Source organism: Scatophagus argus, chromosome 23, assembly GCF_020382885.2.
Source record: "Scatophagus argus isolate fScaArg1 chromosome 23, fScaArg1.pri, whole genome shotgun sequence".
Lineage (NCBI taxonomy): Eukaryota > Metazoa > Chordata > Actinopteri > Scatophagidae > Scatophagus > Scatophagus argus.
Genome location: NC_058515.1, coordinates 9,620,968 through 9,635,589, shown reverse-complemented (window position 1 = coordinate 9,635,589; position 14,622 = coordinate 9,620,968). Strand labels below are relative to the sequence as shown.

Here is a 14,622-nt window from a genome sequence, read left to right as displayed (position 1 = left end):
TCTAATATTCAGAGACAAACATCCATCTAAAAAGACATTTTTATTAAAAGCACCACTACTGTTTTGACTCAGTATTTACAACTTTTTGTACATTTACAGCATATCCATAAATAATATCCTGTCTTAGCTGACAGCGAGCTGCAGGGGGAGCTGCAGAACAAGTACACAACGGCAAGCGACACAGGCTGACAAGTTAGTAGACCTCGCGACCACCACTGAAACGTCATGATGACGCTGCAGCTCAGTCGACATTCACATGCATTTTCAAAGCTTTGGTGCTTGATGTGATGCTGACAGAAGTCTTGATTTGTAGTTCTTGTGTCTTGAGTTCATTCTAAGGTGCCTCCTGATGAGGTTTTATCTTGTGCTGAGATAAATTCCATAAAATGTTGAGTCCTGACACGTCCTGTTTTCTGGCTGCCTTGGTGACACATTTTGGGTTGTTGTGCGTCGCAGGAATGAGATTTAACTTGTGTGTGCATGTAACAACGAGACATTTCCAGAAACACCCACCTCTTATCTTTACAGCCACTCAGAAATTTCTACAATCTGGTCAAGCAATGGCTAGAATGACTGGCATTTCAAACCTGAGGTTTGGCAGTGTGTTACTGAATGCATTCATGCACATTCGTGAGGTTTCTTTCAGCATCAGTAGTAAATGATCTACCTCTCAAGCTCTCAGCTGCTTTGCTGTACTCCAGTAGTTTAAAAAAATGTGATGACACAAGGTCTGTTATGACATCTCATGATGGATACCCTTCTCCTTTTATCTTTCATATCCTGGTTGTCTGAAACTGAATCTATGCACAGAGTTCTCTTCTCGCTTCCAAGTGTTATTGTTTAAAAATAGAAATAAAATAAATGTAAACGTGCTCGATCCGTCGATCCTAATGAGCGGTGTTGGTCTTGCCGTTGGCGACCATGCTCGCAGCCCGCATGACTCTGTAGCGCTCTCGGAGATTTCGTCGCCTCACGTGCTCGTTGGTGATCTCTATGACGTTTAATGCTGGGAACCAGCCCTTCTGACCGTCTGACAGGCGGACACCTTCATAGAAGCCTGGGAAAAAGAGATGTGTGCAGAGAGGAAGGAGGTGGGAGGAGAACAAACAAGGGAAGATTGGAGGTTTCTGTGTCGTTCATGCAAGAAAGTCCAAACAAATCAATAAACTGCTCAGGTGGAGGGTCGAGGATTGAGGCAGTTACGAGGATCAGGGTGTGCAAACAAGCAACGTCAAAGGAAGGGGCGTGTTAATGATACAAAGTCATATCAGGACATCTGGCCGTTTTTGAAAGCAAAATGGCTTGCATCACATTTGAAAGTCAAGATCCACAGACACTGATAATGCTAAATGTGGAAGGACAGCACAGATCAGTATCACTTTTGGAAGAGGAAATGTTTACAATCCTGTTTGTGATCATCTTTCCTGACCCGTGACAGTCCTTACCCTCGTTGGTTTTGCGGGTGACGTTGACGATCTCAGTGGGCTCCAGGGTGAGCTCGTCTGCCTGCTGAGCGATGTACTGCTCCACGCACTGCACCTGAGGACAATCTGACATGCGTACACGCAAACGTAAGATACTATGGATATGAAACCTTCACAAACACATGCCGTAGTATCACTGCGATCCTCACCCCAATCCTCATAAATCACTTCATCTTCATCTCCATCTGGGTTGGTGGGGTTGGGGAAAGCTGCCATCCACCTGTGCATGTCTGACCTGTTGACAGTTGGAAAGCCTGAGTAACATGTTTTGAAGTCCATCGGGAAGTTGTATTTCACTGTATATGTAGACTGATTTAATATTGTTGTTGGTGAAATCAAACCAAACTACTGACTGTGAGGGAGCTTTGAGCAGCCTCTCCACCGTCCGCCCCTGGTGGTTTTCCAGCAGGGTGAGGTTGAAGCAGCGCTCGTAGCCGCCTCTGCACCCGCTTTCATCTATTGGCTGCACCTGCACCAGAGAGCGATGGGCATGGTCGGCTACCACAAAACGCTCCGAGCTGCTCACAAGAAGAAAAAGAAGGAAGGAGAATTTCAAGTTGCATTGCATTGGCATTTCCCTTCTGCTGTTTATGTCACAGCAATGGCACACATTTGTAACACTTCACTTTTCCTTTCACTTCTCTTTTAAAGTGACTTCCTGCTAAATTTGAGGATGTTTGGAGTCATTTTATAGTGATGACACACTGTTGAAGAGTCGTGATTGCTCTTGCGGTCAGTGGTCAAATTCCCCCCATTGTTAAAGTGGCATTATGAAAGTGTGGCAATAGATGTAAATGAACCTCTCATGAAACTAATATGTAAATACATGGGACATTGGTATCATATCTGTTGCTTTCCAACAGCTACTTTAAACAGGTTTACTTAAACTTTGCTAGCAGTTTTGTAGCAGTTGACAGTTTAGTGCACAGTCTGGTGTTGATTCAGCTCTGTCTGACAAATCATTGTGCAATTATGTTGTATGTTGACCGTTGTGATGTGAGAAAATGTGGTACGGTGGTGATGTCTGTACCAAATTTCAGAGCATCCGTCTCAACATTGTTGAGAAATTTCATGCATGCGAATGTCAACCTCATGATGGCGTCAAAGAAAAAGTCGATGCCAGTCCTATGTAGTAATAATAATCATGTTTATATCCCACAGCCCTGCTGGTGTTGAATATCACTGAGCTCAGACTCACCCTTTCTTGGCAGCGATGATGAGCAGATCATTGAAGAGGAAGAGATAGATGGGGTTGAATTTTGCTCTCATGTTGAAGAGAGTTCCTCCTTTGGACATTTCCTGCAGCTCTCCCTTCTTCTCCAAGAATCGTGTCTGGGAGATGACTGGGATGGCCTGCAGAAAGCAGAAACATTTATTTGTATTTCCAAATCTATATTCAAGCAACTACATGACCGATGTGTATTTTTTTGTCTGTGTGTTTACCTTGAGCTTATCAAACTCCAATATTTGAGAGATGAGGATCAACTCCTCCATCTGTCTCATCTTTCCCACCTGTGTGTTACACTCGTCAATGATCTGTGGGGATGCAAGAACAGTTTTACACTTAAAAACTCTCTTTAGCTGTTGGTAAATAAAACTGAAATATCCTCTGTCTCAAACTGCCTTTGTCCTTAGTGAGTATGACTCACTGTCACTGTGGAGCTCCATCAGTAAGACATCTCTCAAACAATGGCTGACTTCAAATTTCCAGAGGCATGTGAGTCATATTACATGGACTTGCAGGCATACGAGAGAGTGAAGAGTGAAGGGCGTTTACCCTCGACAACGAAGTAAAAGCCTTTGAGGCCGTCGTCTCCTCTTTCGTGCTCTCCTTTGTTCTCTTCAGGATGTTCTGCAACAACAAACAACTTTCTATTTCTGCAACAAACAAACGGCATCGACAGGATTCATTTTTTTCCATTTGGATGCAATTGAGGTCGTGAGGTTGTGGCAAGGTGTGCCTCTGTGTTTGCTCATGGGTCAAGAGGCAGTGAGGAGTTTGAGCTGTTGAGATAATGCCGGACTGAGGACATTCCACAAAGCAACACACCGTGTTGAACTCAGACTATTGACTTTCAATGGCTCGTAGCAGGAGAGGAGAAGGGTCAGGTATAAAGAATGTACTGGGGTATTCCCTGCATTGCTGTCATGCTCCAGTAACATAGGTATGACACTGACCATCAGTGTGTAGGAATTACTTTTTCCACTGACGCTGTTTTCCAGCCTAAAGCTGTTGGCCCAGTGCACAAGAAATGACAAATGGCAAAAGTATGATGGGATACCGGACGAGCTGGTCGTGGGACAAAAGGGCAAAATGGAACAATTTAAACAGCGATCACATCAAGATAGCAAGTCAAACTGCACCACCGCTAACATTCTGATATATAACATAATCTGATAATTTCATTTAATCTCCACACAAACTGAAATATAAGTACAACATTAATATGTTGCATGCTGTCACTACTTATTGCTGAAAAGCAGTGGGACAGTGTTCTAACCCTCATCCTAAGCTAAGATAAATGCTTTCTTGCTGGGTTCACTGAGCTACGTCTTTACTTTTAATGAAGACTTAACTTCCTGTGACCATTCTCACCTCGGTGAGCATTTTGATGCGCGTTATTCGCTGGAAGGGCAGCAGCAAGAAAGACATGAAGGGCAGTCGCTGGCACTGAGGCGACTCTTGGAGACGAGTGATGACCGCTGCGAACTCCTTGTTGTTCTTCCTGCATACACACAGAAATATATTCATAAATAGTGTGTAATGCAGCTATAGTGTTCTTATGATTGTTAATGGAGAGAGGGAGGAAAAAAAGGGATAAAATTTCATTTAATGTCAATGTTTGCTTTCATCTTTTGTGCTCCTGCAGAGAACAAAAAAAATCTCTCCATCTGACATAGCTTAGTTTCAAAGCTACAAACATTCCTCTTTGATAATAACAAAAAGATAAGAGAGCACACTAAGGCTGATTGTGCCATCTCATCAAAATTCTGACATGGCGCACTTCCTTACATGAGCGAAGTGTAGATCTTTTCCTGGTAGACCTGGTTGCGGACGTAGTCGATGTAGGCAGGGAAGTTGTGCTGGGCATGGTAGTGGATTATGTCGCAAATGTCAGGGAAGACCAGGTCCTCGAAAATGCGATCCTCCAGATCTTTTAAGAACCTGTGGAGCCAAACAGGAAAGACTTCAGTAAAAGCTTTTTGAACCACGAAGAACAACTAGACTTACAAAGCTTTAACTGACCGTCGCTTGACCTCAGTTCAGGAAATGACTTGTTATGCATCCATACATCACTTGTTCACATCTTTCCCTTTCCTTCCTATCTCTTGGTATCTTCGTCCCAAGCACCAAGTAGCATTGTGTTAGTTCAGCTCATAAATCACATTCCTATTTCCCCTTTTTTCCTTTATCTCTCTCAATCGTTCTCACTGCCACCTCTCACCTCTCGCTGACCTCCCGGATCCTCAGGACGTTGGAGAAGAGGGTTTTCCTGTCTCTGATGATCATCGCCTCCTCCAGATCACGGCTTTCCAGAAAGTGTTCGGTCAGAACTCGCAGCGAGCGAAGGTAAGAGGCCTCTGATGTCAAAACCTCAAACATGCTCTGCCAGAGAGGAGGTGAACAATGACACATTTTTTACACCATTTTACACAAAAAGCAACTAGATATTAAAAGAAGCCCTCCTTTGCTACTCTGCTTTTCTGATTTGCAGTCAACATTTTTTTCCCTATCAGCAATAGCACAGGCTTCTTTCTAAATTCTCTATACACATGGAAATGTTGGGGAAATGAATAAAAAACCCTTTTTTTCCAGATCATAAAAAATATCTTTCCCTTTTAAAGGCTTCTTGTAAATGTTGCTGTTTTATTTTTTGTCAATTAACTGATTCACAAATGCAACTAATCTCTTTAAATCATATTCATTTGGATGATGATATCCATTTGTAATTAATACATTTCATTTTTTGACATATTTTGCCTTTATTTGATGGAGTACCACACAGAAACAAACACCGAATGCTGCAGCTAAGAGGGACTGGGATGCCAGATTGGAATCAGCGGGAATGTTAAGGTTAAATGAAATGTGTCTCAGACCACTAAGCCACCATGACACCACAAATAACCAGTTTTTAATTATTCCGTATAATGATTCATACTGTCAATCTGTTTTATTGACGGATTCATGTTTGTATTTTTCTTATTCCCTTTTTGTACTGTTCAACTAAAACACTGAATGAATCATTTGCAAACTCTCAAGGTCTTCCAAAAAAATCACTTCCTGTACTTAAAGGATGTTTCTTCTGATGTTGGAAAGTTAGAGGAGTGACTGGAAAAGCTTTCATGAAAGAGTCAATCAATATTACATTACAGAAGTGAGTGATACAGTGAGGCGGAGTGGACCTTGGTTTATATCAAACATCACATTATTACTTTAAGATGTGATTTAAAACCTTATAAGGCGTCTCCCATTTCTCTTCGCCTCACATCATCGATTTCTCTTAACCTCGCCTCGGTACATTAGCCCCTCCCTCACCTCTTGGTATTTGATCTGATTTGGGGTGAGTTCCTCCAGCACTCCGCTGTCCCGAACAGTTTGGAGGTCCTGCCACAGGGTGCTCTGGCCCGGTGTGGGCACAGTGCTGCTCCTGGATGCTCCGTTTCCAGTACCAGTTCCTGTCCTGGGGCGATGGGCTGTCCAGTCCATGGCAAAGTCCGCACTCGTTTTACTGATGTTACGACAAACTGTCTGGCGTCGGATCTCCTTGGTGATGACGGTGGTGCGGTACATCTGGTACAGAGGCTCTGAGGAAAAATGCACAAGTCACAGAAGTTTGGGTATAATTAATTAAGTTAAGTCTGAGTATAATTTACAGGGCATTTCAAAAATGAGAAAAAAGATCCCACTTTGTGTCAAATTTGAAGAAATTTCATCATGGCATTCCTGAGATACTGCAGTCACAGCAATGGGACAGATGGATGGACAACTAAAAGAAAATAAATGTCTTCCAACACGCTTATCACCGTCGAATAGTACGAATAGCTGCGCTCGAAGCACAAAGAAATCAGATAACAGCGCGTGGCTACCATATCAACACGCTGAGATTGTATCCTGTTTATTTGCTGTGGGTCCGTTTTACTTGTCGTTTTATGTTTTGTTAGTGTCAGCCTTACCATCCTGCAGCCGGGACTCCCAGCTGAAGGAAGACTGCCTCGTGAGGGAGTCCGTCCTGACCGGGAGCCTGGAGCAGGAAGTATGGAGAGACAAAAAAGGGGATCAACCAACAAACAAAAGAGTGAATGACATCCACACATCCACACACACAAGAAGAGCAAGGCTGATTTTCAGTTTGAAGAGAAATATAGAATATCATAAGACCTATCCCTTTAAAATGTGTGGTAGGAAGAACAATTGGGGTCAGAGTGATAACTCACTGTTCGTCCTCTTTCTCTCCTTCATTCTCTCCATTCTCCTCTCCGTCTGAAAAGACAAGTAAATGGTGTCACTGGTTCACTCATAATGATGATTCTTAAATCAATAATGATTGTTTGGTCCAAACCTTTTTTCTGTGGGAGGGACTGCACGGAGGCACCGCTGAGCCTCTGGCCTTCTGTCTTTGGTGGTGGAGGTGGGGGTCTGTGAGGGCTGGCTGGGGGTGGAGTGATGGCCCTTTGGGGGCTCAGTCCGCTGGCAGCGGTGCTGGACGAGGGTCGCAAAGTGCGCCACTCCTCCAGCGTGGGCTGAGGAAGAGGAATGCCGGCCCGGTGCACTGGAGTGACGCTGCAGCTGTCCTGAGTTACAGGCATCCTCGGTGGGATGGCAGGTGGTGCGTCGCCTGGGCTTGAGATGGGTTCTGCGTTGGCCTGAAACTCAGATGTCGGGTCCGAAGTGCTGTTGGACAGTTTGGACCGACGAGCTGGTTTGCGCACTTTGATAAGAGGGATATCCAGTTCCTTACACACAGGTGTGGACTTTTGAGGAGCAGGCTTAACCACTGGAAGCGTGGCCTCGTAAATATTTTCCTCTTCGTTTAGGGTGGGTCTGTGGTTAATGTGTACTGACTGAACATGCTTTGGGGGAACCGGGGGAGACTGAGAGCGAGTGACAGCGAGAGCGACAACAGAGTGAGGGCCCGGGTCAGAGCGTCTCCTGTGACCCTCCATGATCAAAACATCCAAAGACTGGTGGAACGTTGTCTTTATTTCCTTTAACTCTTCGCTCTCGTTGACAACAGAGGTCCTGTCCACCCCATCCAATGCGTCGCTCTCTCCAGTCTCTGCTGTCTCCACCTCCTTGTCCTCCTCCCAATCCTCCTCATTCTCCCCGTCTTCTCCGCTCTGCTCTTCATCAGTCTCATCCTCGTCTCCGCCTCCACCCTCCTCCCCACCGTCACCCACGTCCACGTCCAGGGGCACCCACATTAGTTTCATGCCAGGCCACTGGAGGTGGCACACGCAGCTGCAGCCTGGGTCGCAGCAGGTACTGAGTGGTACATGTGGACTGTGCTCCGCCTCTGCTTCACCTCCTCCAATCAGCTGAATCTCCACCTCTTTTCCATCAGGTGCTGCAGCAAAAAAAAAAAAAAAAAAATAGCACAGATTAAATGTTAATGAAAAGGGAAAAAAATCAATCACCACCAACATTTTTTTTAGTCTTTCCTGGTGTTGCTACGGAAAGAAACAGTGCCGCTCATTTTCCTTGGCTAAAACACTGAGTTAAGGGTGTGAATGAGTCGTTTCCTGCCTCCTTCTTTCCTACACGCGCATCCCCAGATAGGACAGCGTTTTTTCATTAAAAACTTTATTTCTGTTTTACATCCTCCAACAGCTCGGATATTGTGCACTGGACTGTCGAGTCAGCACTCCATCACCGTGCAAATACAGAACATCTACGAGTGATGTGTTCAAATATTCATGGGAGGTCTGAAGCATTACATGGAACAAAAAAATTCCAGTACTGACAAAAGGAAATGGAAACTCAACATCCAACATTTTCCTCATCAGTAAGTACAGATATAATTTAAGAACAGAGTTACATAAAGATACAGATAAAGACATAGATTCAATTTATTTTTTTAATATAAGGCCTTTATTTATTATAAACTGCTGTTAGTTGGACAAAAAATGTTATTTAAAAATATGAGGATCTTGGAAACTGTAATTCAAAATCTTCATTATTTTCTGATATTTTACAGTCTAAATTACCAATCAGAATAAATAAGTAACAGATAAATCAATACCAAAAGAATCACGTCTGATGTCCTGCTTAAAAGACTTTATTTTGCTGACAGGGAACCAAAACAAGGAAGTGATAGTACAGAGTAACTGTGGGAGGAACACACTGATCTTCATCTGATCTGAGAAGATGATGAAGGGGTCGACTGGACATAAAAGCCGGTGTATTTGGCATCACTTCCTGTTTTCACATTACTTAAAAGCACTCTGTCTCTCTCGCTTGCATGCCTTCACACAACTGACTGAACCTGTTTATGGCTGTTGATGCAGACTGGCCAGCAGCACCCAGACTGTCAAACCAGTCAGCGAACACACACACACACTTAAATGTAAGCATTAATGGAGCATTAACGCTTACAATTAGAATAAACTACAGTCTTTAATGCCATCTGATCTTTGTTCTGTTGACTGAAAGCTTCAATAAACAACATAATTGTTGCCAGGTCTAAAGGTGCAGACAAAAGTGGAAGTCTAAAGCATTTTAACTTCATGTTCAAGAACTCATGTGACACAGCTTCCCTAAGTTTATCATAGCAGGTTGGAAGAGGACATTTGGTTGAAAGGCAGGCGTTAATATATGGAAAATATACGTGAAGAATATTTTAAAGTAAAAGCAGCAACAGATCAGGTCAAAGAATGCAGCACTTTTAAAAATCTGTGTAAAAGTGGAAGTTAGAAATCCTCATCTTAAGACATGCCATCTTAGGAAGTGAAATCTACTGAACCTGATCGACCTCCTTCCACACTGATGCTGTCCCCCTCTTCGCTCTCTTTCGGCTTCCGGCTCCTCTTCAGAGGCAGCGGAGGCGCCTGCTGCCCCCCCATCTGAAGCTGCAGACTGGCGCGGCCTGGTTTGGGCTTTATCGTAGGGGGCCTTTTAAAGCGTTTAATCGGTTTGACTTCCGTAGTACCATTGGTGGGTTGTTCCCCAGACTCATTTGGCACATGTTCCTGCTTGCTAAACTTGTTCACAATCCTCTTGACCTTCCCTTCAGAGAGGCTGCCACCACTGCCTCGGTCTCCCAGAGGAGGGGAGCTGGTCTGAGGTGACGGTTTTGGGGGGAGCTCCGGTCTCGGCTTAGCCTCAGGTTTGAGGGGTAAAGGCGCTGTGTCCTGTTGGGATGCTTCCTGGACAGACATGGTAGCTGCTCGAGTCTTCTCTTTAGGTGTGTTTCATTCCAAGCCCTGACCAATCAGAGGCCAGGCTTTGAGGGCAAAGGTCAGTGCGAGCATGTCATCACCACCTGATGAGTGAAGAGAAAGGAAAAGAAATTTTACAGTTGAATATTATATCAAGCTTAACAGCAACTACAGTAACAAAAGAACCTCACAAATTTAGCAATGAACTTCAATCACAACGTTGGACTAATGAAGGAGAGTTTAGAAAAAAATATCAAAATCAGTCCAGCAGAACCAGAGCTGATTTGGGACTTGGGATTTGCATCATCAGTCAGCTGAGACAAGTCATCAGTTCTTCTTTAACAGTTCACAAGAGAATGAAAGAGATGCACAAAACGTATGTAATACTGGACACTGTGAACTCTTAAACAAGCTGGTCATAACCTGTGTTAAGGAGTCACAAGAGGACACTTTATGCTTTTATTGGACAGCAGAGAGCTACAGGAGGATGCAGTAAAGATCCCTGGTCTGACTTGAACTGCAGAAGTTCTGATAACATAATGAGCACTGTAAACCATATGTTAGCGGTTCTCAACCGTCTTGGCTTGTGACCACCTTAAAAAAAGACACGATACACTTAAACACCGTCATTTTAGTCCTTTTCTGCTGCTGAAATTGGCATTTATGCAAATCAATAAACATTAGATAATTAAGTATTTCCATTACAGTATAATCCCAAACTCAGACTTTGAGCTCTGTGCTACAAATCCCTACACACACACCCTCCTGTAGGAAGGCCTCAGAAGAATATGAACTTTGCACTGCAAGGAGCACATTGCCACAAATAAAACATTACATAATCTGTGGTGCAGTGGCGGAAAACTGATCATTAGATTTTCTATTGTGAAGGTCCGTGACGTCACGTAATGTGTGACCTGAGATTATTTTAAATGCTGATTATGTTACTGCTTGAACTTCGGCTTAAAACAACACAGTGAGGCAGAAAATACAAATAGCAATTCTTCTTTGGTTTGATGTATGTTTAATATATTTTTTTTAAAAAAAGTGCCATATGTTTCACGACACGCTTGTGTTATTTAATTAATAGTTAACCACTGTTTCAATACAAGTGTACATTTATGATCACCCCGCCCTGTCCACTGTTGTCTGGCAGCTTGAATAACCTCAGGCTCTTTGTAATCTTTTACCTTCCAGTTTGTCTACAACCGCTCTGAAAATATTTTATATTTGATATTTGCTTGAGCTGGAACACTGCCTGAGGTCTTTAAACGACAGTCCAGATTTTAAAAATATGACCCGAAGAGTTCACTGAAATGTCGTACACACAGGAAGATCACGATTAGGAATTCAATGACCATATGGCAAACCCGCGACTGCTGTAGTTGCAAATGAAAACACATCTGCAGAAAATCCCATAAAAATTTCAAACTTTCCAATTTAGTCAAAGCACTCCAGTCATTCGAATGAAGCAGTCAATTGTGGAACTTCTTTCAGCCTCTAAGTGCCTAAAAAAAGAAACATGATGACTGTAACATGAAATTCGGTTCCTATTCTGGGAGACCAAAATGCCTCGCTGGAGATTCCTCTCGCCGTGGTTTTTATTTTTTGATGTGTGCACAACAGCTGATTCAACACCAAATCCAACGAGGGTTAGTCATCTCGTGAGTCATGCTGAAATCAGAGCAGAGCTCCTGCACTGCTTTGTGTGACTATCTGATTAATACATGTAGCATGTAGCTACATGCATTTAGGATCATCTGCACAGCAGTGAAAGGCTGCACCAACCAACAAGCCAATTAGCAGTTAATGTAGTGATTGGACTGATTAACCGTTTAGTCTCCAAGTATTCTAAAAATGACACATGCCTGTCACAGAGACCAACAAGCAGCTGGTCGTCATGTGAACGGCAGTTATCCGCATTTTAGCCACGTTAGCAGCAAGTCTCAGTGGATGTCTCAACATATCTCAACAAATATTTGCTGAATAACCTGAAAGGGTTTGCTTGTTGATCAACATTAGAGTTGGTACATTTTCTGTCAAACCAAAAGCTGGTCACAGCTTCTGAAATACGAGACTTTTCAACATTTCTCGGTTAACCATTGCTGAGAATTTTGTATCTGAGTTGGCTGGGAAAAAAAAAACAAGACATTTGAACACATCATCCTCAGGTCCAGGAAAATATGACGGGCATTAAAGAGTGGAAATAATTGCTATCTGCAGTCCTGCTGTAGACAGTAAAATATAACCAGTGGGTCACACTGGCTTTGTCCACTATTAATTACACAGTCCACAGATACTGCAGCCTATTATCAATACATTTTGTTTATTAGACACTTTCACTGACTGTACAAATTAAAGTCACTAAACTCAGCACTAAAAGCAGCTTAACGTATTCTGTGGTTCTGCAAGGAGCTGTCAAGAATATTGTAGGAAGTATCACAGGTTAGTTGAACCACAATGCAGACTCTGCTGCAATGATTTTGACCTTTGTTTTTTAACTCAGTCCCTCGCAAGGCTTTTAACTTTATGCAAGACCATTACTAAATAATACCTCTAATGGGGAATTCACAAAGTGTTCTTTCTGAAAGATTACCTGCTGTTCATTTCACGTAAAGTGCCATTAATATCATATGAAGCTGTGACCAGTCCAGACAACATTTCAAAGGAATGAATCGAGAGTCGTGCCTCATACCAGCACGTAAACAAAAGCATCACAGACTCTTGACTTGACGGAGTTCTTTCCACGCACTTCACCAAAGTCAATAACACACAACCAGTAGCTATTTGTTACTGAGAAACTGTACCAGCTAGTCAGACCAGTTCGGATGGTGTGTGCACGCTGTGCCGTCAGTGAGCTCATAAAAGACAGGCTTTCACATTCATTCTGACAAGAAAAATACTTCTGGGGTGACAAAGAGCCAAGTATTAATTAAATGTACAGTGACTACACAGGAATGTGTGACATGAAAAGCGTTCAGGAGGTTTTTATACCATCAACGCTCACTCCTTTTCCCATTCGTTTTCTTCATTTTCAAGTTCCACAGTTCTTAGAGACATTCATAATCTCACGCATCATACCATCACTACAGCAGTGTACTGTATGTTTTTGGGGGCAATGTATGTGTCTTTCCAGGTTTGAGTTTTAGTCCTCTGGTTACTAACATTGTCCTCAGGGTGACATATAAACCTCAAAAGACAGGGTGTGTTCACTCACAAAGCATCTAGGCAGTGAGATGACACATTCTGATTGTGTGTCAACGCACTAAAAGACTTGACAGAAGTGAGAGGTCTGACTTGGACGTTACAATTCCCCACCAGACTTTACTTGTCTTTTGTCTCCCTTTGCGCTATTGACCTGGTTAGTTCAATAGCTACATCCTCCAGTCTACTGGACCCTGCACACACAGACACACACACACACACACACTCCGGCTGGGTCAGTGGGCCAGTCATTCATTCCAGTAAGTGTATTTGTCCTCGTAAATCCAATATGTATCAGATATGGTGTGAGCCCTTAAATGAGACCAGCTTGAGAACAATCCTTAAGTGCTTAAAGAGGGTGTCCATGAACACAGTGCTCTCTCCGTGTGTGTGTACAGTATGCCATCTGCTCTACAGACTAATGGGTCAGTGTGTGTGTATATAAAATGGGTAGGGGGGCTTTAAGAGAGCTACCATTGTAATACTTCAGATGTGTAAGCTCCACGTTGGACAGGAAGATAGGACGGAAAAGGTGTGCTGGAAAGGAAAAGGCACACACACACACACACACACACGCAAACGAGGGGTGGGAACACAGGAAAGAGGAATAAACATATAGTTGGTTTGATGACATACACAAATACGGAAATGTAAATACGCTGTTTGAATCTTACAAGGAATTTGTGACATAAGGAAATATCACAACTGAGGCTGCCAATGGCGGTCTAGCCTGCCGTGTCAATTTCAGTGATAACAAAACGCGACGACAACAACAACAAAATAATAATAAAGACAAACTGTCAAGGGCGGAATATTTATATTCTGTTTCTGTGTTCTGTGTAAAATTTTAATTTAAATCGCCAAATATATGCCGTACTCCGTAACTGTTCACCATCTACACTACCAATATGAGAAAATATGTCAAGATACTCAATTATCACATATTCTACAGTCAAACCGCGAGGTTTAAATGATTTCCTTTCAGTATGACAGCGTCACTATAATCTTATAAGGGTGTCACAATCAGAACGGTTTTCCATAAGGGAACAGGTGCTTGCAGGCTCAGCAGTCAAAGTAAACCAAACCGCACCTACTCATCTACCAACAGTTAACTAATCTCACTGAAAACACAAACTACAGAAAAGATAACTTACCAGCTTCACTCAGACATGCCTGGCTCTTTCTTTTCAGCTATTCGGCTCTAGTGCTGGCACTCCAACATAGTTAGTTTTGGCAAGAAAAAGGGCTTTAGGTTAAAAATCGGTCCGGGGCGCAGCTACTTTAATGCAGTTTAAAACTTGTCTCGGAAAAAAATGCGTGTGTAAACTGTTAAGACAAATTATGCGCAGCGTAAAAGCGAACGGCTTTGCTTCTCATTGTTTCTCTGACAGGCTTGTTGTCTGAGCACCCATCATCCCCCCGTTGTGGTCTCCTTTGTTACCAGCAGCACGTATGAGAAGGGGAGGACGGGAGGTAGGAGTGCCAACAACCCCCTGAGGCCAAAAACCGCTAAGTTATGCAGCAATGTTTTGTATTTCCGGTAAGGGATTTCAAACTAAAG

At 43.0% G+C, this 14,622-nt stretch overlaps 1 protein-coding gene across 1 annotated transcript; it reads right to left on the bottom strand.

Annotated features, from left to right (window-relative positions):
• Positions 1 to 7: 7 nt before the first annotated feature.
• Positions 8 to 14,554, bottom strand: arhgef15b (Rho guanine nucleotide exchange factor 15b). The gene is made up of 16 exons (XM_046381662.1): positions 14,216 to 14,554; positions 9,446 to 9,964; positions 7,046 to 8,050; positions 6,921 to 6,966; positions 6,660 to 6,727; positions 6,022 to 6,290; positions 4,931 to 5,091; positions 4,498 to 4,650; positions 4,081 to 4,210; positions 3,262 to 3,336; positions 2,928 to 3,020; positions 2,683 to 2,837; positions 1,838 to 2,002; positions 1,634 to 1,719; positions 1,446 to 1,550; positions 8 to 1,057 (listed from the first exon to the last, which is right to left on the bottom strand). The coding sequence occupies exons 2-16, from the start codon at positions 9,858 to 9,860 to the stop codon at positions 888 to 890; spliced, it is 3,096 nt and encodes a 1,031-aa protein (XP_046237618.1). The 5' UTR covers positions 9,861 to 9,964; positions 14,216 to 14,554; the 3' UTR covers positions 8 to 887.
• Positions 14,555 to 14,622: the final 68 nt, after the last annotated feature.